Below are 27,254 nucleotides of genomic sequence, written 5' to 3'. Positions count from 1 at the left end.
TTGAATCTTGTTATGTTCAGACAAATATTTACACACGTTAAGTTTGCTGAAAATAAACGTGGTTGACAGTGAGAGGACGTGTGCCAGGAAGGAGTCATAGCCTAGCTGGCCTGATTCTCTGGAGCTACAGTCACACCTGGGTTAGACCCTAGGCCTCAGTGTCTATGTGTCTTTAACACACACACACAATGGCCCATGAAGATGTCTTTTTGTTTATGTTTTTCACCTTTATTTAACCAGGTAGGCAAGTTGAGAACAAGTTCTCATTTACAATTTCGACATGGCCAAGATAAAGCGAAGCAGTTCGACACATACAACGACACAGAGTTACACATGGAGTAAAACAAACATACAGTCAATAATACAGTAGAAAAATAAGTCCATATACAATGTGAGTGAAGGAGGTGGGCTAAGGGAGATAAAGGTAAAACAAAGGCCATGGTGGCGAAGTAAATACAATATAGAAAGTAAAACACTGGAATGGTAGATTTGCAGTGGAAGAATGTGCAAAGTAGAGATAGAAATAATGGGGTGCAAAGGAGCAAAATAAATACATAAATCTATACATTAGGTGGAGATGTAGTTGTTTGGGCGAAATTATAGTATACCAGTGACTGAGCCTATGATTGATTAGAGAAGGCCAGCCAACACTGGTATATAAATTGCAGTGCTACGTAAGGGTTTTGCAGTTTAAAATACATCTCAAAGCTCCATGGTAAAGGGTGTCAATTGATCTCAAACACTGAGTGGAAGCATTCATATATAAAACATCACCATAGTCTTGTATAAGCATAAATGTAGCTGATACTAGCCTCCTGGCTTCGAAAAAAAAACTTGCCTTATTCCTAAAATATAATCCCAAATCAGTTTCCATTTTTTTGTACGATGTTGAATATGTAATGTAAAATAGAGGCTGTCATCAATTAATATTCCAAGATATTTATATGAGGTTACAGTCTCAATCTCATTGCCCTGACAAGTAATAATAGGTGAAAGGTTCAGAGGTCTATTTCTTGCTTTAGAAAACAATATTAGTTTAGTTTTGTCAGTAATGAGGATAAGCTTCAACTGACACAAGGTATAAAAAGCAGTTTGCAAGTTCTGGGAACCTTTTGTGAGAGACGAGGCACAACAATAAGTTACAATATCATCAGCGTAAAATACCTGGATTTCGGTCTTAAAAGTTATTTTTTTATTTGTTATTCCCTCCAGTCCCATCCTGTGGCCCCACCAACGTGTCAGCCTTTGCCACAACCTCCAGCAGTATCCTGGTGCGCTGGTTTGAAGTACCAGAACCAGACCGGAATGGGCTGATCTTGGGATACAAGGTGTGTGAGGTGCTTAGTCATCACCCTCGCCTCCAAGAGGGATACAATACTGTACACAAAAATAATTCCATTACTCACTCTCCCACTCTCTAATTCAACATCTTCCTTTTGCTCTTCTCTTCTTCCCTCTCTTCTCCACTCTTCTCATCTATCCTCTGTTTTCTTCTATTCTCTTCTCTTTCAGGTGTTGTATAGGGAGAAGGACTCTGACTCGTCCCTCCAGTTGTGGACAGTGGATGGGAACGCCAGCCACAGTGTCCAGCTGACTAGTCTGGGGAAATACGTCCTCTATGAGATCCAGGTCCTGGCCTTCACCCGCATCGGAGACGGCATGCCCAGCTCACCACTCATACTGGAGAGAACTCTGGACGACGGTATGCACTGGGCAGCCTAATATATGCCTTTCTTAATGTATACTACCTGTAGGGCACTTAGACAAGTAGTGGTGGATACAGGATATTTTCAAGCTTTCAAATAGCTTATCCAGAATATGATATTCTAGTATACCAATGCCCACTACCATTCAGTAAACCAATGAAGTGAAGAAAGAGGTGTTAAATAGTCTAACCCCTCTGCCACTCTCTCGTCTCCAGTGCCCGGCCCTCCAGTGGGCATCCTGTTCCCTGAGGTCCAGACCACCTCGGTGCGTCTCATCTGGCAGTCCCCGTCCCAGCCTAATGGTATCATCCTGGGTATGTGGTTTGACCTTTGACCCTGACCAGACCTTTCACCTTTAACCTGTCCAGACTCCACAAGAATGACCCTCTCATACAGCAAACAAAAACAACATCACCTTGACTATGATGATTTAGTTATAACCAACTTTTGACCTAGCATCGTAGAACCAACCAGATACTTGTTAGAACCAACCAGATACTTGTGTTCACCATTATGTTTCAGGCAGGTTCAAAGGACTTAAAGTAGAACTGCCAGAGTTGTTGCAATCAGCGCATTGGCCATATTGAAAAGACACAGAAATTGCAGCCACGACTGCCCGTTGTTTTATTTGAAAAAATGTGGTCCTTTATAATGTCCACCACGCCTGTGGCCCCACGAACTTGTGGGGTAGCATGCCGAATATAGCATTTTAACATATTACAACAAAAGAGAGAAATAATATTTGTCCAGCCTTTACTGCTATGCTAGCTTGCAGATGTGCATATTATGCTGTGACCCTAACTCCAAATAACAAAAACGTAGCTGTAGATTGCTATAACATTTAAATGTCAAACATGTTTTTCATGTTTTTGCACTGCATGGCTCACCAGTGCGGTTGAATGCAGCATTGATGTATGGTGCACTCAAAATGTATTGCAACGTCTGTTGAGTAGCCAGCCGAGGATACTGCTCAAATCAAATCAAATCAAATTGATTTATATAGCCCTTCGTACATCAGCTGATATCGCCAAGTGCTGTACAGAAACCCAGCCTAAAACCCCAAACAGCAAGCAATGCAGGAAGTAGAAGCACGGTGGCTAGGAAAAACTCCCTAGAAAGGCCAAAACCTAGGAAGAAACCTAGAGAGGAACCAGGCTATGTGGGGTGGCCAGTCCTCTTCTGGCTGTGCCGGGTGGAGATTATAACAGAACATGGCCAAGATGTTCAAATGTTCATAAATGACCAGCATGGTCGAATAATAATAAGGCAGAACAGTTGAAACTGGAGCAGCAGCATGGTCAGGTGGACTGGGGACAGCAAGGAGTCATCATGTCAGTGTGACAATACAGAGGCGGATGCAAGATGCAAGCAACGATGGTTTAATGAATACAGTTACAGCAGCAACAGGACAGACAGACTGTACTCAGACGGAATCCGACCCAGGGACTAGGGCGCGTCTTCTGATGATAGCGTGCTGAGAAATCCAGGGGAGTGTGTCCGGATGGGTAGGAGGGAGCACAGCAGATAATCCACACAAGGGCGGTGAGAGATGAGCACGGACACACGACACAAACTCAGAGAAGTAACAACGATCTGACAACAAGAAACACTGGTTACAGAACATATAAAGGGAAGATAAGTGATTCCAGCTGGCACAGACAATCAGGCTGAGATTGGGAACCACGCCCACACAAACACGGGAGAGAGAGAGAGAGAGAGAGAAAGAGAGAGGCAGTGGATTCATGAACCGTGACAATACCCCCCCCCCCCCTAGGAACGCCTCTTGGCGTTCCCAGGCGAATTTACCTGTCGATTGAAATCATCGATAAGGGAGTGATCCAGAATGTCCCTAGCAGGTACCCAACTTCTCTCCTCCGGGCCGTAACCCTCCCAGTCCACCAGGTACTGGAATCCGCGTCCCCTCCTTCTAGAGTCCAAAATACGATTGACAGAAAGGGTGGGTTCCCCATCAACAAGTCGTGGCGGCGGGGGAACCGGGACCGGCGGGTTAATGCGTGCCTGAAACACAGGTTTTATTTTAGACACATGAAAGGTAGGATGAATTCTCCTATACGCCGGAGGAAGCTTGAGCCGGACGGCCACCGGACTAATGATCCTGGTGACTTTGAACGGGCCGATAAATTTGGGGGCAAGCTTGTTCGAAACGGATCGGAGTGGAATGTTCTTAGTAGAAAGCCACACTCTTTGGCCAACGACGTATACCGAAGGCTTCGACCAGTGGCGATCGGCCTTAGCCTTGGTGCGCGCCCCCACCCGGAGAAGAGTCTCACGGGCTCTGCTCCATGCGTGACGGCACCTCTGGATGAAAGCGTGAGCGGAGGGAACAGTGACCTCGGACTCCGTACTGGGAAAGATAGGTGGCTGGTAACCTAAACTACACTCAAACGGAGAGAGACCCGTGGCTGCCACTGGCAACGAATTGTGAGCGTACTCAACCATAGAGAGTTGTTGACTCCAGGAAGAGGGATTCTTAGAAACCAAACATCGCAACACTCTCTCCAAATCTTGGTTGGCCCTCTCCGTTTGACCGTTGCTCTGGGGATGAAACCCTGAAGACAGGCTGACACTCGCTCCCAGTAACCTACAAAACTCTTGCCAAAACTTGGACACAAATTGGGGCCCCCTGTCAGAAACTACGTCCATTGGCAGGCCATGTAAGCGAAAGACGTGATCCACGACAGTTACCGCTGTCTCCTTGGCAGATGGTAATTTAGGCAAGGGAATAAAATGAGCCGCCTTCGAGAACCGGTCCACCACGGTCAAAACAACCGTCTTGCCCTGGGAGGGCGGTAACAAAATCTAGCGCGATGTGGGACCAGGGTCTCGAAAGGACCGACAGCGGTTGGAGTAACCCATCTGGGGGTCGATTAGAAGTCTTCCCAGTGGCACAAACCGAGCAAGCCAAGACAAAACTGTGAATGTCACGAGCCATCAGTGGCCACCAAAAGCGTTGCTTAACCAAAAAGCTAGTGCGGCTGACTCCTGGATGACACGCTACGTTGGAGCAATGCCCCCACCGAATAACATCGGACCGACACCCCTCCGGCACAAACAACCGATTAGGCGGGCAAACGGGCGGAGGCGTTACCCCTTCTAAGGCCATTTTGACCCTCGATTCAACCTCCCATGTGAGTGTGGAGACCACTAGGGTCCCGGGTAGGATGCACTCGGGAGTGGATGGGCGTTCGGAATGGTCAAAAATGCGAGAAAGGGAATCGGGTTTGACATTCTTGGAACCCGGGCGATACGAGAGAGAGAAGTCAAAACGTCCGAAAAAGAGTGCCCACCGCGCCTGCCTGGAGTTGAGTCGCTTGGCGGTTCTGATATATTCTAAATTCTTGTGATCGGTCCAAACTATAAAAGGTACCCCCGAACCCTCTAACCAATGGCGCCACTCCTCCAGTGCTAACTTCACTGCCAACAACTCTCTGTTGCCAATGTCGTAGTTGCGTTCCGCAGGTGATAACCGATGGGAAAGGAACGCGCAAGGGTGCATCTTGTCGTCAGAAGAGGAACGTTGAGAAAGTACCACACCTACCCCCACCTCTGAAGCGTCCACCTCCACCACGAACTGACGCGAGGGATCGGGAGCTATGAGGATGGGAGCCGAAACAAAGCGGCTCTTGAGTTTGGTGAATGCAGCCTCGGCTGTATCGGACCACCTGAACGTCACTCTGGGGGAGGTTAAGGCGGTAAGAGGAGCGACTATCTGGCTAAAGTTGCGAACGAAACGCCGGTAGAAATTGGCGAATCCCAGAAACCTCTGTAGGGCCTTACGGGAATCTGGGCTTGGCCAATCCACCACAGCCTTAACCTTGTCAGGATCCATGCGAATACCTTCAGTCGAGACGATGTAACCTAGGAATGGAACGGATTGTGCATGAAAAATGCATTTCTCCGCCTTGACAAAAAGTCCATTCTCCAACAACCTCTGAAGCACTCGTCTGACGTGCTGAACGTGTTCCTGGAGAGAAGAAGAAAAAATCAGTATGTCATCCAGGTAAACATATATGAACTGATCAATCATGTCTCTCAGCACGTCATTGACGAGTGCCTGGAAAACCGCTGGGGAGTTGGATAGCCCAAAAGGCATGACCAAATATTCGAAGTGCCCTCTGGGGGTGTTAAACGCGGTCTTCCATTCGCCCCCCCCCCCTTATGCGAACCAAATGATATGCATTCCGTAAATCCAACTTAGTGAACACGGATGCTCCCTGTAACCTTTCAAAGGCTGAGGACATCAACGGTAAGGGATAGGTATTCTTCACTGTGATGTTATTCAACCCACGGTAATCAATTCCCCACAAAGAAGAACCCCGCCCCTGCTGGAGAAGAGGAAGGACGAATGAATCCAGATGCCAGAGAATCAGAGATGTATCTCTCCATAGCCTCCCTCTCAGGAACAGAGAGTGAATATAACTTGCCTTTAGGCGGAGACTCACCTGGCAATAATTCTATTGCACAGTCATAGGGACGATGCGGAGGAAGAGAAGCAGCACGGGACTTACTGAACACCTCCTTCAGTTCGAGGTATTCAACGGGCACGTTAGACAAATCCACTGCCTCCTCTAGAAACACAGAATCAGACACAGACGAACAAGCAGACACCAAACAGGACTCAAGGCACTTGTTACTCCACATGGATATAGAGTTATGACCCCAGTCAACTCTGGGGTTGTGTTGGGTGAGCCAAGGGTGGCCGAGAACTAATAGTGCAAGGGGTGAGTCCATGAGTAGAAATGATAGTGTCTCAGTGTGATTGCCAGAAGTGATGAGTGTGATAGGTTCAGTGGTGTGAGAAATGTTGGGGAGTTCTTGACCATTGAGAGCGTTGACGGATATCTTGTGCGAGAGTGAGGTGATAGGAATCTGGAGTTTGTGAGCGAGCTTGAAGTCCATGAAATTACCCTCTGCTCCTGAGTCCAGTAAGGCTTGGGTGTCGTGCGTGTGGGTGGCCCATCTTAGTCTTACCGGGAGGAGAGTAGATGATGAGGTCTTCTCTGTGGTGACACCACCCGATAGTAGCCTCATGCTTACTACCGGGCCTGATCTTTTACCGGGCAGGAGTGGATAAAGTGGCCCGCTCTACCACAGTAGAGACAGAGTCCTTGGGATCTCCGCCTCTCCCTCTCTTCCCGGGAGAGGCGAGCTCTCCCCAGCTGCATGGGTTCGTGAGCGGAGGCTGAACTGGCCGTGTTCCCGCCGCTGGCATGCCAGCCCTCCGTGTCGGTATACGGTCTGTTAGGGCATGCTCGGCGGCCAATACGACTCAGACGAGCATCGACCCTCAAGGTTAGTTCCACTAGTCCATTTAAATTCCTGGGAAGGTCCAGAACATAAATCTCCTTCTGGATCCGGTCCTCCAGCCCATGCAGGAACATGTCCCACTGCGCCTCCTCGTTCCACTGACACTCTGCGGCCAGAGTGCGGAATTGGATGGAGTATTCCGATACTGAACGGTCTCCTTGGCGAAGGTCAGCGAGTAGTCTGGCCGCCTCCCTACCCGCCACGGCCCGATCGAAGACCCTTCTCATCTCCTCGGAGAGTGTCTGGAAAGAGGTGCAGCATGGGTCCTGGTTCGCCCACACCGCCGTTCCCCAAAGAGCCGCTTTGCCTGATAGCAGTGTGAGTACGAATGCTACCTTAGACTGTTCACGGTTGAAGGTCCGTGGCTGCAACGAGAATTGCATGGAACATCTCGTAAGAAAAGCTCTGCAATAGTCAGGATCACCTGAATAACCCTCTGGTGTCGGTAGCCGTGGCTCTAGCTGGGAATCCGGCTCTGGCGGGGCGGGTTGAACTGCCAGTGTAGGTGGCGCAGCGAGACCCCTCAGATGTCGTAACTGTTGGGTCAGCTGGGATACCTGCGTCACAAGGGCTTGTACTGCCCGACCTGTGCTGGAGATGTTCTCCTCTTGTTGATCCATTCTCGTGATACTGCGTGAAATGAATTTGGTCAGACTCGTTGAACTCGCTGCATCCATGGTCTGGTCAGATCGTTCTGTGACAATACAGAGGCGGATGCAAGATGCAAGCAACGATGGTTTAATGAATACAGTTACAGCAGCAACAGGACAGACAGACTGTACTCAGACGGAATCCGACCCAGGGACTAGGGCGCGTCTTCTGATGATAGCGTGCTGAGAAATCCAGGGGAGTGTGTCCGGATGGGTAGGAGGGAGCACAGCAGATAATCCACACAAGGGCGGTGAGAGATGAGCACGGACACACGACACAAACTCAGAGAAGTAACAACGATCTGACAACAAGAAACACTGGTTACAGAACATATAAAGGGAAGATAAGTGATTCCAGCTGGCACAGACAATCAGGCCGAGATTGGGAACCACGCCCACACAAACACGGGAGAGAGAGAGAGAGAGAGAGAGAGAGAGAGAGAGAGAGAGAGAGAGAGAGAGAGAAAGAGAGAGGCAGTGGATTCATGAACCGTGACAGTCAGGTAGTCCTGAGGCACGGTCCTAGGGCTCAGGTCCTCCGAGAGAGAGAAAGAAAGAGAGAAAGAGAGAATTAGAGAGAGCACACTTAAATTCACACAGGACACCGAATAGGACAGGAGAAGTACCCCAGATATAACAAACTGACCCTAGCCCCCCGGCACAAACTACTGCAGCATAAATACTGGAGGCTGAGACAGGAGGGGTCAGGAGACACTGTGGCCCATCCGAGGACACCCCCGGACAGGGCCAAACAGGAAGGATATAACCCCACCCACCAAATGTTGCTGGAATAAGACTACAGGTATGGTGTTTTGTTGCAGGTTTAGTTTTTTGGTTATTTATTGTTGGTTATTTAGGTTTTATAAACCGAAGCCAGACTGCAACATTTTAGTAGCCCAGCTAGGACTGGCATGTGTCTGTACACTTAACCCTCCGCTACACATTGTAAATGGGACACACGAAAGTAGCGCAGTTGAAGTTGAATTCACCTATGCGTGCGCATCAGGCTGTAATTTTATAAAGTTAATGACTCAACTGTGTACTAATTTATACACGCTTGTGTGTCCTATTCAGCCCGCGGGCTTTGTTTGACAAGTGCGCTGGCCACGTTATGACTGACTTGTGATCATTGCCCTTACTAGTTTGATTGTATTGACATTCCCAGCCTTCCCAGTCGTCTTCCCGATCGTCTGTTCTTGTTCAAAATATATTGAAACTGAAAGAGTGCATCCAGAATGGGTGGAGGCAGCAAACAATGTACTAGGCCAGCTGTGATTGACAACCCGACAGCAATGTTTTTTGGGACTACCAAGAAATGTATTGGGGAATTATATTAATCATGCATTGAACTGCATCCATCTATTCTGCCAACAATGCCTTACTGTACATCATGGAATGTTGAGTCAAATGAAGATGTTTTTGAAGCATAAACTGAGTATTTGATATTTTTGACTGATATGATTGTCTGTTTGTCTGCAAAGTAGTTAAAACACTGTCAGTTCCACTTTAAAATGTGGAAATGTTGATAGACATTAAGGATAATCCTCATATCTTCTCACATCAAGTTCATCAAGTACATCCTCACATCAAGTTAATAGTGTCTGACTCTGACTCTATGCTTTCATGTTGTGTTTTCTGTTTTCTCTTCTCAGCCTATCAGATCACGTATCGTCTGAACTCAACCAATAGCAACACGGCCACAGTGGACGTCTTAAACCCGAGTGCTCGCCAGTACATGGTGACTGGCCTGAAACAAGAGTCAGTGTACGTGTTCCGCATCACAGCCCAGACACGCAAGGGCTGGGGGGAGGCTGCAGAGGCACTGGTGGTCACTACCGAGAAAAGAGGTAAATATGATTTGAAAGATATGTCAGATGACGTGTTATATCACATTAGTGTATGAGTTATTGTACTTATTGAATATACCAAAAACATATGGAAAAGTTATAGTATGAGTTATTGTAGCTTATAGGACATTCCAGAAATATTTGTGTATTTTGTGTACTTAGATCAAGTTTTATGTTTACATTAGCATATGAGTTATTGTACTTATAGAGCATACCACAGAATACTGTCTACATGTGTTAGAGAGCAGACAGGTTTATTTTCTCAGGGTTGACACAAAATGTTAGAGTGGCTGGGCTAAGTCAGACAGTTACCGTAAACAACAGAGAATTCCATCGAGTTTAGAAGAAACACTCATCTCATCTGATAGTGGTTTACAGATTCAGCACAATGAGTCATATTCTGCCCGGTTACATCTGCAGTAATAAGCTATTTGTTTAGTGTTTTTACACAAGCACTTGAAGTTAGTGAGTTCTGTAGGCTAATGATATTGTGTGTGGTCATTTGTTTAACCTGATAAGAACTGACAGTACACAGTTCAAACTTTCTTTCTGTTATCGTAGAACTGTTGTTGTTAACCTTGTTAGCCTCTTTAACCCCCTCTGTTTCCCCCTCTCTCTTCCCCTCTTCCTCTGTCTCCCCCCCCCAGCTCGCCCTCAGCCCACCGGTCGTCCCATGGTGCCCCAAGAGAATGTTCAGGCCCGCAGCGTGTTGTTGTCATGGGAACCGGGCAGCGATGGCCTCTCTCCGGTCCGCTACTACACCGTGCAGCTGAGAGAACTGCCCGACAGCAACTGGACCGTCCACTCTGCCTCGGTCAACCACGAGTCTAGCTTCTACATAGTTGGCAGGTACAGTATAGACCCTACCTAGCACACTACCTAGCACCCTACCCAGTGCACTAACAGGGGTACATAGTGGAAGGTTTCCTATAACAGTATAGACCCTTGAGCTGAGATATTTGAGATATTTGCTTGGAAAAGCTGCACTTAGCCCTAAATGGAACTTGAAAGGTTGAAAAAAAACTTGTAACGACTGAGAATGATGTTGTCATGTGTTACATCTCTGTTGCTAGGCTGAAGCCCTTCATCTCCTACCAGTTTAGAGTGAAAGCCACCAACGACATAGGAGACAGTGAATACAGCGAGGAGAGTGAAGTTATCACCACACTACAGGACGGTAAGAGACTTGAACTGTTTTCAAGTTGTGGTATCTTACTGCATTGAAAATAAAGATCCTTGTGGACATCATATTATCCACACATGATTTGGTATTCATTGTCCTTGGATTTGCCACATTGACACATTTGTATGCAGGGGTTCTATAAAGTATGTTTTACATCAGTGTTGGGTTAGAGTTAATGTAATGCTGTGGTGAGGACATTATTGGCAGCAGCAGAATAGGTGATATCATCTTCACCATCTGTGGTTGCTGTGTGACGGGGGGGTTGCACTTAAAACCAAACAATGTCAACCGAGAAGAACTAACTTTAATTCAAGAAATGTTCTTCCTTCAAATCAATGTCATGCCCATATTTGACTTGTTTACCAGTGGGTGATATGTTATTTTTAGTTGTGTATGCTGTGAATACCACTGCGTAAGTTATTTGCACCTGGTGGTAGTCTCAACTAATTGTCCTCACTTTCAACCTTTGTTCTTTTCTCTCCTTCTGTTGCAGCCCCTGACGAAGCCCCCACAATCCTCTCTGTCACACCACACACAACTACATCCGTGCTGATTCGCTGGCAGGTAAGAAGAGACGTGGTGATTGGTCCTGATGTCTGTCTTCCTATCCGCAGTAAAAACCCAGTCATCTGTCAGTCAGTGGGTGGTAATGAGAGGGTAGCACGGTGAATAGGGTGTACTTAGACTGAGTGGAACACACACCTCCTCTCTCTAACACTAACACCTGAATTAGCAGGTCATAACGGGGAGATGGAGAGTTCCCAGGTTACTGCCTGTAGGAGTTTTACACCGAGACATCCAAACTCTTCTCTCTTTCCCCTGTTCTCTCTCTCACTCCTCTCTTTTCCATTTGTTCTGGCCCTGTTATCTAATGTTTTACAACAGGGGAATTTCTGTCTGTGTGAGTCAGCCATGGATGAGATCCGGTTGTCTGTGGATTTTTGTCTGTGTGAGTCAGCCATGGATGAGCTCCGGTTTTCTGGGGATTTTTGAATCCTCCTTTATCTTAGTCCTGTTGTACACTGGCCATGCTTTGCCGGGGAGGGCTTGCCATAAATGGGATGATCGTAAAGCGAGTTATAAATTAAATATATTGATATTTTTAATCAAATATCTAGTTAGCTTGCTCGGCTTTGTAAATATGACTGTCCGTGAAAGAGACTATGTTGAACATGACCTAATGGGGCGGCAGGGTAGCCTAGTGGTTAGAGCGTTGGACTAGTAACCGGAAGGTTGCAAGTTCAAACCCCCGAGCTGACAAGGTACAAATCTGTCGTTCTGCCCCTGAACAGGCAGTTAACCCACTGTTCCTAGGCCGTCATTGAAAATAAGAATTTGTTCTTAACTGACTTGCCTGGTAAAATTAAAATTAAAATTAAAAAAATTAAAAAAATGGTAGTCTCACGTTATGTATTGTCATCACAGCATCCGTCTGAGGAGAAGATTAACGGTATCCTCCTGGGTTTCGGGATACGATACCGGGAGCTCATGTACGACCGCCTCCGCAGCGTCTCGGTACGCACCGCCAACAGCCCCTCCAATACATGGACCGAGCTCAACTGTGAGTATTGTCATAACCTCCCCACAACGCTCCTACAACCTCACATCAACCACCATCTCTCAAGAAGGCCACACAGAACTCCATCAGAAAGTGTACCAAACATTCTCCTATATTGTCTTCCTGTAACACTGGCTGTGCCTGACACCTGACACTACACTTCTTAGAATCAGTCCCTTCTAATAGTCTTCTACTATTTGATGTTTCATTTCTCTTTGATGAAGTTAGTGTGGGTTTCTATGTCTGTGTGATGTTTCATTTCTCTTTGATGAAGTTAGTGTGGGTTTCTATGTCTGTGTGATGTTTCATTTCTCTTTGATGAAGTTAGTGTGGGTTTCTATGTCTGTGTGATGTTTCATTTCTCTTTGATGAAGTTAGTGTGGGTTTCTATGTCTGTGTGATGTTTCATTTCTCTTTGATGAAGTTAGTGTGGGTTTCTATGTCTGTGTGATGTTTCATTTCTCTTTGATGAAGTTAGTGTGGGTTTCTATGTCTGTGTGATGTTTCATTTCTCTTTGATGAAGTTAGTGTGGGTTTCTATGATTGTGTGGGTTTTTCACTGGTTCTTGCAGAACAGTCACATCAAATTGTGTTTGTCACATGTGCCAAATACAACAGGTGTAGACTTTACAGTGAAATACTTACTTACAAGCCCTTAAGCAGAGTTTTTTTAAGTAAGAAAATATTAGCTACATTTTGTTATGTATACAGTGCCTTCGGAAAGTATTCAGACACTGACTTTTTCCACATTTTGTTATGTTACAGCCTTATAAAATGGATTAAATTCATTTTTTTCCTCATCAATCGACACATAATACCCTATAATGACAAAAGTAAAACTGTTTTTTTAAATGTTTGCAAATGTATTAAAAATCAAAAACAGTATTCAGACCTTTTGCTATGAGACTGGAAATTGAGCTCAGGTGCATCCTGTTTCCATTGATCATTGTTGAGTCCACCCGTGGTAAATTCAATTGATTGGACATGATTTGGAAAGGCACACACTGGTCTATATAAGGTCCCACAGTTGACAATGCATATCAGAGCAAAACCCAAGCTATGAGGTCAAAGGAATTGTCCGTAGAGCTCCGAGACAGTATTATGTCTAGGCACGGATCTGGGGAAGGGTACCAAAACATTTATGCAGCAAGGTCTCCAAGAACACAGTGGCCTCCATTATTCTTAAATGGAAGATATTTGGAAACACCAAGACTCTTCCTAGAGCTGGCTGCCTGGCCAAACTGAGCAATCGGGGGAGAAGGGACTTGGTCAGGGACGTGACGGTCACTCTGACAGAGCTCCAGAGTTCCTTTGTGGAGATGGGAGAAGCTTCCAGAATGACAAACGTCTCTGCAGCACTCCAACAATCAGGCGCTCATGGTAGAGTGGCCAGACAGAAGCCACTCCGCAGTAAAAGGCACATGGGGGAAAGAGAGATACCTAGTCAGTTGTACAACTGAAATGTGTCTTCCGCATTTAACCTAACCCCTCTGAATCAGAGAGGTGCGGGGGCCTGCCTTGATCGACATCCACATCTTCAGCGCCTGGGGAACAGTGCTCAGGGGCAGAACGACAGATTTTTACATTGTCAGCTCAGGGATTGGATCCAGAAACCTTTTGGTTACTGGCCCAACTCTCTAATGACATCCACTTGGAGTTTGCCAAAATGCACCTAAAGACTCTCAGACCATGAGAAACAAGATTTTGTGGTCTGATGAAACCAAGATTGAACTATTTGGCCTGAATGCCAAATGTCACGTCTGGAGGAAACCTGGCACAATCCCTATGGTGAAGCATGGGGGTGGCAGCATCATGCTGTGTTTATGTTTTACAATGGCAGGTACTGGGAGACTACTCAGGATAGAGCAAAAAATGAACAGAGCATAGTACAGAGAGATCCTTGATGAAAACTTGCTCCAGAGCGCTCAGGACCTCAGACTGGGGCGAAGGTTCACCATCCAACAGGAAAATGACCCTAAGCACTGTCTTGACGTGGCCCTTTCTGGGTACAGATCGTGGCTTCCCCCTCTCTCACTCCTACACCCAGGTTCTGTTATCTCAGGTTGTAAAATTCTGGAGGAGACTCTCTCCCCCAGGCCATGCAGAAAGAGAGACATATACAGTGGGGCAAAAAAGTATTTAGTCAGCCACCAATTGTGAAAGTTCCCCCACTTAAAAGATGAGAGAGACCTGTAATTTACATCATAGGTACACTTGACAGAGAAAATGACAGACAAAATGTGGGAAAAAATTCCAGAAAATCAGATTGTAGGATTTTTTATGAATTTATTTGCAAATTATGGTGGAAAATAAGTACTTGGTCAATAACAAAAATGTATCTCAATACTTTGTTATATACCCTTTGTTGGCAATGACAGAGGTCAAACGCTTTCTGTAAGTCTTCACAAGGTTTTCACACACTGTTGCTGGTATTTTGGCCCATTCCTCCATGCAGATCTCCTCTAGAGCAGCGATGTTTTGGGGCTGTTGCTGGGCAACACAGACTTTCAACTCCCTCCAAAGATTTTCTATGGGGTTGAGATCTGGAGACTGACTAGGCCACTCCAGGACCATGAAATGCTTCTTACGAAGCCACTCCTTCTTTGCCCGGGCGGTGTGTTTGGGATCATTGTCATTGCTGAAAGACCCAGCCACGTTTCATCTTCAATGCCGTTGCTGATGGAAGGAGGTTTTCACTCAAAATCTCATGATACATGGCCCCATTCATTCATTCTCTACATTGCATAGCGAACACAAAACTATGAAATAACACATATGGAACCATTTAGCAACAAAAAAGTGTTAAACAAATCAAAATATATTTGAGATTCAAATAGCCACCCTTTGCCTTGATAACTGGCTGCTTTCCCTTCACTCTGCTGTCCAACTCATCCCAAACCTTTTCAATTTGGTTGAGATCGGGTGATTGTGGAGGCCAGGTCATCTGATGCAGCACTCCACCACTCTCCTTCTTGGTCAAATAGCCCTTACACAGCCTGGAGGTGTGTTGGGTCATTGTCCTGTTGAAAAACAAATGATAGTCCCACTAAGCCCAAACCAGATGGGATGGCTTAACACTGCAGAATGCTGTTGTAGCTATGCTGGTTAAGTGTGCCTTGAATACTAAATAAATCACAAACAGTGCAACCAGCAAAGCACCCCCACACCATCACACCTCCTCTGTGTCGGAAATACAAGTGGAGGTAATCCGTTCACAGAGACCGCGTGTCACAAAGACACGGCGGTTTGAACTAAAATTCTCCAATTTGGACCATTGCTCATGTTTCTTGGCCAAAACAAGTCTCTTCTTCTTATTGGTGTCCTTTAGTAGTGCTAGTGCAGCAATTTGTGCATTAAGGCCTGATTCACATAGTCTCCTCTGAACAGTTGATGTTGAGATGTGTCTGTTACTTGAAGCGTTTATTTGGGCTACAATTTCTGAGGCTGGTATCTCTAATGAACTTATTATTATTACAACAAGGAACACAGACTGAGACCAAGGTATATTTTACAGCTGGGTCCTGCGTATTCATGTTTACACATAGAGTTTAGGTACAATGATTAAGAAACTACACAATACAAACAAATCGATCACAGATAACACAAAAATACAGCAACAGACTACATTTACACAGGTTATTCCCCTAACAGGTTATTCCCCTAACAGGTTATTCCCCTAACAGGTTATTCCCCTAACAGGTTATTCCCCTAACAGCACAATACAAATCCTCCAATAAATATTTAAAATGGGCGACAGGGGGACAAGAGTCTCAGGTTTAAGTTCAGTCTGCAGGCTATTCCATAAGCAAGGAGCGTAACAGGAAAAGGCAGCCATACCCAACTCTGTGGAAATCACATGGGCCTCAAGTGTAATCCAGGCTTGAGACCTGATTTTAGGAATTATAACTATTATATTGATGAGTGATGATAAATAAGAAGGTAGCTTATTCAGAAGTGCTTTATAGACAAACACGAGAGCATGTTGTTCTTGTCTCACAGACAGTGAAGTCTAACCCACAGTTTGATATAAAACTCAGTGGTGAGTTCTGTAGCTAGCACCCGTAATAAACCTAAGTGCGCAATGATAAGTAGCATCCAGCGATTTAAGTGTTGATGCCGTAGCATGCATGTAAATAATATCCCCATAATCTATAACAGACATAAAAGTAGCTTGCACAATGTGTCTTGTATTTGTAGAGGACAAGCATGTCCTGTTTCTATAGATGAAGCCTAGCTTGATGTTTAGCCGTTTACAAAGTTGGTCAATATGCATTTTAAAAGACAGTTCATCATCCAACCATGTCCCTAAGTATTTATATGCAGAGACCTGATTCATTCAAGAACCATCTAAGCTCGTAAGTGTACTTTCAACCAACTTTTTGAACCTATTAAAAATCATTCAATGTGTTTTCTTTGCATTTGAAACAAGTTTCAGAGCTGTATAAAATACACTTGTAAAACTTAAAATATGTCTCCAATAGTGATAATGCTTGGTCAATTATCCTCTGCAGTTGAGGTAACTCTGGGTCTTCCATTCATATGGTGGTCCTCATGAGGGCCAGTTTAATCATAGCGCTTGATGAAACTTTTAAAGTTCTTTCCTGAAGCCCACGATCATCTACTTTGTTTTGTTGATGTTGAGTGAGAGGGTATTTTCCTGGCACCACACTCCCAGAGCCCTCACCTTCTCCCTGTAGGCTGTCTCATCATTGTTGGTAATTAAGCCTACTACTGTTAGTCGTCTGCAAACTTGATGATTGAGTTGGAGGTGTGCGTGGCCATGCAGTCATGGGTGAACAGGGAGTACAGGAGGGACCACCCTTTTGGGCCCCAGTGTTAAGGATCAGCAAAGTGGAGGTGTTGTTTCCTACCTTCACCACCCATCAGGAAGTTCAGGACCCGGTTGCGCAGGGCATGGTCCATACCCAGGGCCTCAAGCTTAATGATGAGCATGGAGGGTACTTTGGGGTTGAATGCTGAGCTATAGTCAATAAACAGTATTCTTACATAGGTATTCCTCTTGTCCAGATGGGATAAGGCAGTGTACAGTCCAATGGCGATGGCATCATCTGTGGATCTATTGGGGCGGTAAGAAAATTGAAGTGGGTCTAGGGTATCAGGTAGGGTGGAGGTGATGTGATCCTTGACTAGTCTCTCGAAGCACTTAATGATGAGCGAAGTGAGTGCTACAAGGCGATAGTCATTTAGTTCAGTTACTTTTGCTTTCTTGGGTACAGGAACAATGGTGGCCATCGTGAAGCATGTGTGGACAACAGACTGGGATAGGGAAAGATTTAATATGTCCGTAAACACACCAGCTTGCTGGTCTGCGCATGCTCTGAGGACCCGGCTGGGATGCCATCTGGGCCGAAAAACCTGAAAATAGTGTGTAGCGACGCATCCCATCCAACCTGAAAGAGCTTGAGAGGATCTGCAGAGAAGAATGGGAGAAACTCCCCAAAAGTGTGCCAATCTTGTAGCGTCATACCCAAGAAGACTTGAGGCTGTAATCAGTTTCAAAGATGATTCAACAAAGTACTGAGTAAAGGGTCTGAGTACTTATGTAAATGGGATATTTCTGTTTTCTTCTTAGTATAAATATATATATATTTTTTTTAACATTTTGCTTTGTCATTATGGGGTATTGTGTGTGGATTGATGAGGGGGACAAAATATTTCATCCATTTTAGAATAAGGGTGTAACGTAACAAAATATTGAAAAAGCCAAAGGTTCTGAATTCTTTCCGAAGGCACTGTGTGTATATATATATATATATATATATATATATATATATATATATATATATATATATATATATATATACATGCAGTTGAAGTCGGAAGATTACATACACCTTAGTCAAATACATTTAAACTCAGTTTTTCACAATTCCTGACATTTAATCCTGGTAAAAACTCCCTGTCTTAGGTCAGTTAGGATCACCAATTCATTTTAAGAATGTGAAATGTCAGAATAATGAGAGAATGATTTATTTCAGGTTTAATTTCTTTCATCACATTCCCAGTGGGTCAGAAGTTTACATACTCTCAATTAGTATTTGGTAGCATTGCCTTTAAATTCTTTAACTTGGGTCAAATATTTCAGGTAGCCTTCCACAAGCTTCCCACAATAAGTTGGGTGAATTTTGGCCCATTCCTCCTGACAGAGCTGGTGTAACTGTCAGGTTTTTTCAGTTCTGCCCACAAATTATATGATTGAGGTCAGGGCTTTGTGATGGCCACTCTAATACCTTGACTTTGTTGTCCTTAAGCCGGTTTGCCACAACTTTGGAAGTATGCTTGGGGTCATTGTCCATTTTGGGAAACCCATTTGCGACTAAGCTTTAACTTCCTGACTGATGTCTTGAGCTGTTGCTTCAATATATCCACATAATTTTCATGATTTCATGATTAAATCGATTTCTTGAAGGGCACCAGTCCCTCCTGCAGAAAAGCATCCACAACATGATGCTGCCACCCCCGTGATTCATGGTTGGGATGGTGTTCTTCGGCTTGCAAGTCTCCCCCTTTTCCCTCCAAACATAACAATGGTCATTATGGCCAAACAGTTCTATTTTTGTTTCATCAGACCAGAGGAATTTTCTCCAAAAAGTATGATCTTTCTCCCCAAGTGCAGTTGCAAACCGTTTTCTGGCTTTTCTATGGCGGTTTTGAAGCAGTGGTTTCTTCCTTGCTGAGCGGACTTTCATGTTATGTCGATATAGGACTCGTTTTACTGTGAATATAGATACTTTTGTACCTGTTTCCTCCAGCATCTTCACAAGGTCCTTTGCTTTTGTTCTGGGATGATTTGCACTTTTCGCACCAAAGTACGTTCATTTCTAGGAGACAGAACACGTCTCCTTCCTGAGTGGTATGACGGCTGCATGGTCCCATGATGTTTATACTTGCATGCTGTCCGGTCCTCTGGCAGTCTCTATGGGGTGCCACAGGGTTCAATCCTCGGGCCGACTCTTTTCTCTGTATATATCAATGATGTTGCTCTTGCTGCGGGCGATTCCCTGATCCACCTCTACGCAGACGACACCATTCTATATACTTCCGGCCCGTCCTTGGACACTGTGCTATCTAACCTCCAAACGAGCTTCAATGCCATACAACACTCCTTCCGTGGCCTACAACTGCTCTTAAACGCTAGTAAAACCAAATGCATGCTTTTCAACCGTTCGCTGCCTGCACCCGCACGCCTGACCAGCACCACCACCCTGGATGGTTCCGACCTTGAATATGTGGACATCTATAAGTATCTAGGTGTCTGGCTAGACTCTAAACTCTCCTTCCAGACTCATATCAAACATCTCCAATCGAAAATCAAATCAAGAGTCGGCTTTCTATTCCGCAACAAAGCCTCCTTCACTCACGCCGCCAAACTTACCCTAGTAAAACTGACTATCCTACCGATCCTCGACTTCGGCGATGTCATCTCCAAAATTGCTTCCAACACTCTACTCAGCAAACTGGATGCAGTTTATCACAGTGCCATCCGTTTTGTCACTAAAGCACCTTATACCACCCACCACTGCGACTTGTATGCTCTAGTCGGCTGGCCCTCGCTACATATTCGTCGCCAGACCCACTGGCTCCAGGTCATCTACAAGTCCATGCTAGGTAAAGCTCCGCCTTATCTCAGTTCACTGGTCACGATGGCAACACCCATCCGTAGCACGCGCTCCAGCAGGTGTATCTCACTGATCATCCCTAAAGCCAACACCTCATTTGGCCGCCTTTCGTTCCAGTTCTCTGCTGCCTGTGACTGGAACAAATTGCAAAAATCGCTGAAGTTGGAGACTTTTATCTCCCTCACCAACTTCAAACATTTGCTATCTGAGCAGCTAACCGATCGCTGCAGCTGTACATAGTCTATTGGTAAACAGCCCACCCATTTTTACCTACCTCATCCCCATACTGTTTTTATTTATTTACTTTTCTGCTCTTTTGCACACCAATATCTCTACCTGTACATGACCATCTGATAATTTATCACTCCAGTGTTAATCTGCAAAATTATACTTATTTGCCTACCTCCTCATGCCTTTTGCACACAATGCCAAACGTCCTGCACGGTGTTGGGCTGTAAGCACAACCCCCACCTGTGGACGTCGGGCCCTCATACCACCCTCACGGAGTCTGTTTCTGACCGTTTGAGCAGACACATGCACGTTTGTGGCCTGCTGGAGGTCATTTTGCAGGGCTCTGGCAGTGCTCCTCCTGCTCCTGCTTGCACAAAGGCGGAGGTAACGGTCCTGCTGCTGGGTTGTTGCCCTCCTACGGTCTCCTCCACGTCTCCTGATGTACTGGCCTGTCTCCTGATAGCGCCTCCATGCTCTGGACACTACGAAGACAGACACAGCAAGCCTTCTTGCCACAGCTCGCATTGATGTGCCATCCTGGATGAGCTGCACTACCTGAGCCACTTGTGTGGGTTGTAGACTCCGTCTCATGCTACCACTAGAGTGAAAGCACCGCCAGCATTCAAAAGTGACCAAAACATCAGCCAGGAAGCATAGGAACTGAGAAGTGGTCTGTGGTCACCACCTGCAGAACCACTCCTTTATTGGGGGTGTCTTGCTAATTGCCTATAATTTCCACCTGTTGTCTATTCCATTTGCACAACAGCATGTGACATTTATTGTCAACAGCCCCAAAACATCACTGCTCTAGAGGAGATCTGCATGGAGGAATGGGGGAATGGGCCAAAATACCAGCAACAGTGTGTGAAAACCTTGTGAAGACTTACAGAAAACTTTTGACCTCTTGTCATTGCCAACAAAGGGTATATAACAAAGTATTGAGATAAACTTTTGTTATTGACCAAATACTTATTTTCCACCATAATTTGCAAATAAATTCATAAAAAATCCTACAATGTGATTTTCTGGATTTTTTTTCTAATTTTGTCTGTCATAGTTGAAGTGTACTACCTATGATGAAAATTACAGGCCTCTCTCATCTTTTTAAGTGGGAGAATTTGCACAATTGGTGGCTGACTAAATACTTTTTTGCCCCACTGTATGTATGTATGTATAAAAACAAAAACATAGATAATAAACACTGAGTAGCAGCAGCTTAAAAAATGTCAATGCAAAGTGTTGCTTCCTAAGTGGACAGTTTGATTTTACAGAAAGGGTACCAAAGGGTTTGTTGGCAATGACAAGAGGTCAAAAGTTTTCTGTAAGTCTTCACAAGGTTTTCACACACTGTTGCTGGTATTTTGGCCCATTCCTCCATGCAGATCTCCTCTAGAGCAGTGATGTTTTGGGGCTGTGTATGTATAAAAACAAAAACATAGATAATAAACACTGAGTAGCAGCAGCTTAAAAAATGTCTATGCAAATAGTCTGGGTAACCATTTGATTAACTGTTTGGCTGTCTTATGGCTTGGGGGTAGAAGCTGCTAAGGAGACTTTTGGACCTGTACTTGGCACTGCAGTACCACACTAACAAAATAACATCTCTTCTCTACCCCCCTCTCTCTTCTGACTTCTGACTCTCTCTCCTATTCATGTTTGACCCATCACCCTCACAGCCCCCTACAGCGTGAGAAACCTGAGCGAGTCCTCTCTCACCCAGTATGAGCTGGATAGTAAGTCCTCACAGGCCTGCCTGCATCTCACACACTCTGTCTCACACACTCTGTCTCACACACTCTGTCTCACTGCTGATGAAACAGTCTGTCTCACTGCTGATGAAACAGTCTGTCTCACTGCTGATGAAACACAGTCTGTCTCACTGCTGATGAAACAGTCTGTCTCACTGCTGATGAAACAGTCTGTCTCACTGCTGATGAAACACAGTCTGTCTCACTGCTGATGAAACACAGTCTGTCTCACTGCTGATGAAACACAGTCTGTCTCACTGCTGATGAAACAGTCTGTCTCACTGCTGATGAAACAGTCTGTCTCACTGCTGATGAAACTCAATCTGCCTCACTGCTGATGAAACTCAATCTGTCTCACTGCTGATGAAACTCAATCTGTCTCACTGCTGATGAAACTCAATCTTTCTCACTGCTGATGAAACTCAATCTTTCTCACTGCTGATGAAACTCAATCTGTCTCTCTGCTGATGAAACTCAATCCGTCTCACTACTGATGAAACTCAATCTGTCTCACTGCTAATGAAACACATACTGAAGAGCACAGTGCCCTAGTGCTGGTAGACAAACACACATACAATTTCACACCACACACAATTTAGTCATAAAGCAGAAATAAGTTACTCAGTGTGTTATCTGTAGCCATGTATATGATACAGTCAGCTGCCTTGAGTTGGAGTCATGAGGAAATGTATATGATACAGTCAGCTGCCTTGTGTTGGAGTCATGAGGAAATGTATATGATACAGTCAGCTGCCTTGAGTTGGAGTCATGAGGAAATGTATATGATACAGTCAGCTGCCTTGTGTTGGAGTCATGAGGTAATGTATATGATACAGTCAGCTGCCTTGAGTTGGAGTCATGAGGTAATGTATATGATACAGTCAGCTGCCTTGAGTTGGAGTCATGAGGTAATGTTTATGATACAGTCAGCTGCCTTGAGTTGGAGTCATGAGGTAATGTATATGATACAGTCAGCTGCCTTGAGTTGGAGTCATGAGGTAATGTATATGATACAGTCAGCTGCCTTGAGTTGGAGTCATGAGGTAATGTATATGATACAGTCAACTGCCTTGAGTTGGAGTCATGAGGTAATGTAAATGATACAGTCAGCTGCCTTGAGTTGGAGTCATGAGGTAATGTATATGATACAGTCAGCTGCCTTGAGTTGGAGTCATGAGGTAATGTAAATTATACAGTCAGCTGCCTTGAGTTGGAGTCATGAGGAAATGGAAAGTGAAACTAAGTCTAATGGAGTTGTTGCCACATGCTTTGTTTGTCTGTTCTGACAGTGTGCTCAAACAGACCACTAGGTGAGCCCTGATTTAAAGACTCTCTGTCTATGTGGTTGCATTGTATTTTCAATAGGAATCGCTGGTAGATTTACTTGTCCATTCCAAGTCTCATGAGCTCATGAACTTGTATTTGTTTTGTTAAGCAGCGCAAAGCCAGACGGTCACATATTTCAGGGTATTGCTTTCCAGTACGCAATAACAACTCAATTACATCCTTGGATAGACTCTAACTGTATTTTCTGGCATGTATTGGTCGCCCCCACAAAATAGTTTTCTAACCTCTGGGTCCTTTCTGGTTAAATAAAAGTTTAATTAAATATTGTGCTGGGTTGTTGGTTAATGTCAGTGTTGTTCCTTGTTCCCCAGACCTGAGCAAACACAAGCGCTATGAGATCAGGATGAGTGTGTATAACGCCGTGGGGGAGGGACCAACCAGCACACCACAGGAAGTGTTTGTAGGAGAAGCAGGTAAGTCGCAGAGTGAGGGAGTGAGGTTACACACACACACACACACAATCTATCTCTCTCTTTCTCTCTGCTTTTCTTGTCATTTCAATCATCACCTCAACGGAGGACCTGAATAGTAGAACTATAGACTATCTGACCTCCCTGAACTATAGACTATCTGACCTCCCTGAACAGGAGAACTATAGACTATCTGACCTCCCTGAACTGGAGAACTATAGACTATCTGACCTCCCTGAACAGGAGAACTGTAGACTATCTGACCTCCCTGAACAGGAGAACTATAGACTATCTGACCTCCCTGAACAGGAGAACTGTAGACTATCTGACCTCCCTGAACAGGAGAACTGTAGACTATCTGACCTCCCTGAACAGGAGAACTGTAGACTATCTGACCTCCCTGAACAGGAGAACTGTAGACTATCTGACCTCCCTGAACAGGAGAACTGTAGACTATCTGACCTCCCTGAACAGGAGAACTGTAGACTATCTGACCTCCCTGAACAGGAGAACTGTAGACTATCTGACCTCCCTGAACAGGAGAACTGTAGACTATCTGACCTCCCTGAACAGGAGAACTGTAGACTATCTGACCTCCCTGAACAGGAGAACTGTAGACTATCTGACCTCCCTGAACAGGAGAAATGTAGACTATCTGACCTCCCTGAACAGGAGAACTGTAGACTATCTGACCTCCCTGAACAGGAGAACTGTAGACTATCTGACCTCCCTGAACAGGAGAACTGTAGACTATCTGACCTCCCTGAACAGGAGAACTGTAGACTATCTGACCTCCCTGAACAGGAGAACTGTAGACTATCTGACCTCCCTGAACAGGAGAACTGTAGACTATCTGACCTCCCTGAAGGCAGGGGAACTGTAGACTATCTGACCTCCCTGAAGGCAGGAGAACTGTAGACTATCTGACCTCCCTGAACAGGAGAACTGTAGACTACCTGACCTCCCTGAAGGCAGGGGAACTGTAGACTATCTGACCTCCCTGAAGGCAGGAGAACTGTAGACTATCTGACCTCCCTGAAGGCAGGGGAACTGTAGACTATCTGACCTCCCTGAAGGCAGGGGAACTGTAGACTATCTGACCTCCCTGAAGGCAGGGGAACTGTAGACTATCTGACCTCCCTGAAGACAGGGGAACTGTAGACTATCTGACCTCCCTGAAGGCAGGGGAACTGTAGACTATCTGACCTCCCTGAAGGCAGGGGAACTGTAGACTATCTGACCTCCCTGAAGGCAGGGGAACTGTAGACTATCTGACCTCCCTGAAGGCAGGGGAACTGTAGACTATCTGACCTCCCTGAACAGGGGAACTGTAGACTATCTGACCTCCCTGAAGGCAGGGGAACTGTAGACTATCTGACCTCCCTGAAGGCAGGGGAACTGTAGACTATCTGACCTCCCTGAACAGGAGACCTGTAGACTATCTGACCTCCCTGAAGGCAGGGGAACTGTAGACTATCTGACCTCCCTGAAGGCAGGGGAACTGTAGACTATCTGACCTCCCTGAACAGGAGAACTGTAGACTATCTGACCTCCCTGAAGGCAGGGGAACTGTAGACTATCTGACCTCCCTGAACAGGAGAACTATAGACTATCTGACCTCCCTGAACAGGAGAACTGTAGACTATCTGACCTCCCTGAACAGGAGAACTGTAGACTATCTGACCTCCCTGAACAGGAGAACTGTAGACTATCTGACCTCCCTGAACAGGAGAACTGTAGACTATCTGACCTCCCTGAACAGGAGAACTGTAGACTATCTGACCTCCCTGAACAGGAGAACTGTAGACTATCTGACCTCCCTGAACAGGAGAACTGTAGACTATCTGACCTCCCTGAACAGGAGAACTGTAGACTATCTGACCTCCCTGAACAGGAGAACTGTAGACTATCTGACCTCCCTGAACAGGAGAACTGTAGACTATCTGACCTCCCTGAACAGGAGAAATGTAGACTATCTGACCTCCCTGAACAGGAGAACTGTAGACTATCTGACCTCCCTGAACAGGAGAACTGTAGACTATCTGACCTCCCTGAACAGGAGAACTGTAGACTATCTGACCTCCCTGAACAGGAGAACTGTAGACTATCTGACCTCCCTGAACAGGAGAACTGTAGACTATCTGACCTCCCTGAACAGGAGAACTGTAGACTATCTGACCTCCCTGAAGGCAGGGGAACTGTAGACTATCTGACCTCCCTGAAGGCAGGGGAACTGTAGACTATCTGACCTCCCTGAAGGCAGGGGAACTGTAGACTATCTGACCTCCCTGAAGGCAGGGGAACTGTAGACTATCTGACCTCCCTGAAGACAGGGGAACTGTAGACTATCTGACCTCCCTGAAGGCAGGGGAACTGTAGACTATCTGACCTCCCTGAAGGCAGGGGAACTGTAGACTATCTGACCTCCCTGAAGGCAGGGGAACTGTAGACTATCTGACCTCCCTGAAGGCAGGGGAACTGTAGACTATCTGACCTCCCTGAACAGGGGAACTGTAGACTATCTGACCTCCCTGAAGGCAGGGGAACTGTAGACTATCTGACCTCCCTGAAGGCAGGGGAACTGTAGACTATCTGACCTCCCTGAACAGGAGACCTGTAGACTATCTGACCTCCCTGAAGGCAGGGGAACTGTAGACTATCTGACCTCCCTGAAGGCAGGGGAGCTGTAGACTATCTGACCTCCCTGAACAGGAGAACTGTAGACTATCTGACCTCCCTGAACAGGAGAACTGTAGACTATCTGACCTCCCTGAACAGGAGACCTGTAGACTATCTGACCTCCCTGAAGGCAGGGGAACTGTAGACTATCTGACCTCCCTGAACAGGAGACCTGTAGACTATCTGACCTCCCTGAAGGCAGGGGAACTGTAGACTATCTGACCTCCCTGAACAGGAGACCTGTAGACTATCTGACCTCCCTGAAGGCAGGGGAACTGTAGACTATCTGACCTCCCTGAACAGGAGACCTGTAGACTATCTGACCTCCCTGAAGGCAGGGGAACTGTAGACTATCTGACCTCCCTGAACAGGAGACCTGTAGACTATCTGACCTCCCTGAAGGCAGGGGAACTGTAGACTATCTGACCTCCCTGAAGGCAGGAGAACTGTAGACTATCTGACCTCCCTGAACAGGAGAACTGTAGACTATCTGACCTCCCTGAACAGGAGACCTGTAGACTATCTGACCTCCCTGAAGGCAGGGGAACTGTAGACTATCTGACCTCCCTGAAGGCAGGGGAACTGTAGACTATCTGACCTCCCTGAACAGGAGACCTGTAGACTATCTGACCTCCCTGAAGGCAGGGGAACTGTAGACTATCTGACCTCCCTGAAGGCAGGGGAACTGTAGACTATCTGACCTCCCTGAAGGCAGGGGAACTGTAGACTATCTGACCTCCCTGAACAGGAGACCTGTAGACTATCTGACCTCCCTGAAGGCAGGGGAACTGTAGACTATCTGACCTCCCTGAAGGCAGGAGACCTGTAGACTATCTGACCTCCCTGAAGGCAGGGGAACTGTAGACTATCTGACCTCCCTGAAGGCAGGGGAACTGTAGACTATCTGACCTCCCTGAAGGCAGGGGA

General features: G+C 45.8%; 1 protein-coding gene across 5 annotated transcripts in view; it reads left to right on the top strand.

Annotated features, from left to right (window-relative positions):
• Positions 1–27,254, top strand: part of LOC109898960 (protein sidekick-2) — a 651,349-nt gene that overhangs the window by 578,203 nt on the left and 45,892 nt on the right. For 4 of the 5 annotated variants that reach the window (XM_031835233.1, XM_031835236.1, XM_031835234.1 and 1 more), the window contains exons 26-35: positions 1,213–1,328; positions 1,513–1,702; positions 1,922–2,020; positions 9,337–9,531; positions 10,179–10,380; positions 10,605–10,708; positions 11,208–11,278; positions 12,140–12,275; positions 21,820–21,876; positions 23,550–23,651. In XM_031835233.1, the coding sequence (XP_031691093.1) occupies positions 1,213–1,328; positions 1,513–1,702; positions 1,922–2,020; positions 9,337–9,531; positions 10,179–10,380; positions 10,605–10,708; positions 11,208–11,278; positions 12,140–12,275; positions 21,820–21,876; positions 23,550–23,651 (1,272 nt within the window). The remainder of the gene's footprint in view (positions 1–1,212; positions 1,329–1,512; positions 1,703–1,921; positions 2,021–9,336; positions 9,532–10,178; positions 10,381–10,604; positions 10,709–11,207; positions 11,279–12,139; positions 12,276–21,819; positions 21,877–23,549; positions 23,652–27,254) is intronic. The other variant, XM_031835235.1, reaches the window with a different exon arrangement.

This window comes from Oncorhynchus kisutch, linkage group LG11 (assembly GCF_002021735.2).
Source record: "Oncorhynchus kisutch isolate 150728-3 linkage group LG11, Okis_V2, whole genome shotgun sequence".
Lineage (NCBI taxonomy): Eukaryota > Metazoa > Chordata > Actinopteri > Salmoniformes > Salmonidae > Oncorhynchus > Oncorhynchus kisutch.
The sequence above is the reverse complement of the archived record's forward strand: the minus strand, read 5'-3'. Positions and strand labels throughout refer to the sequence as shown.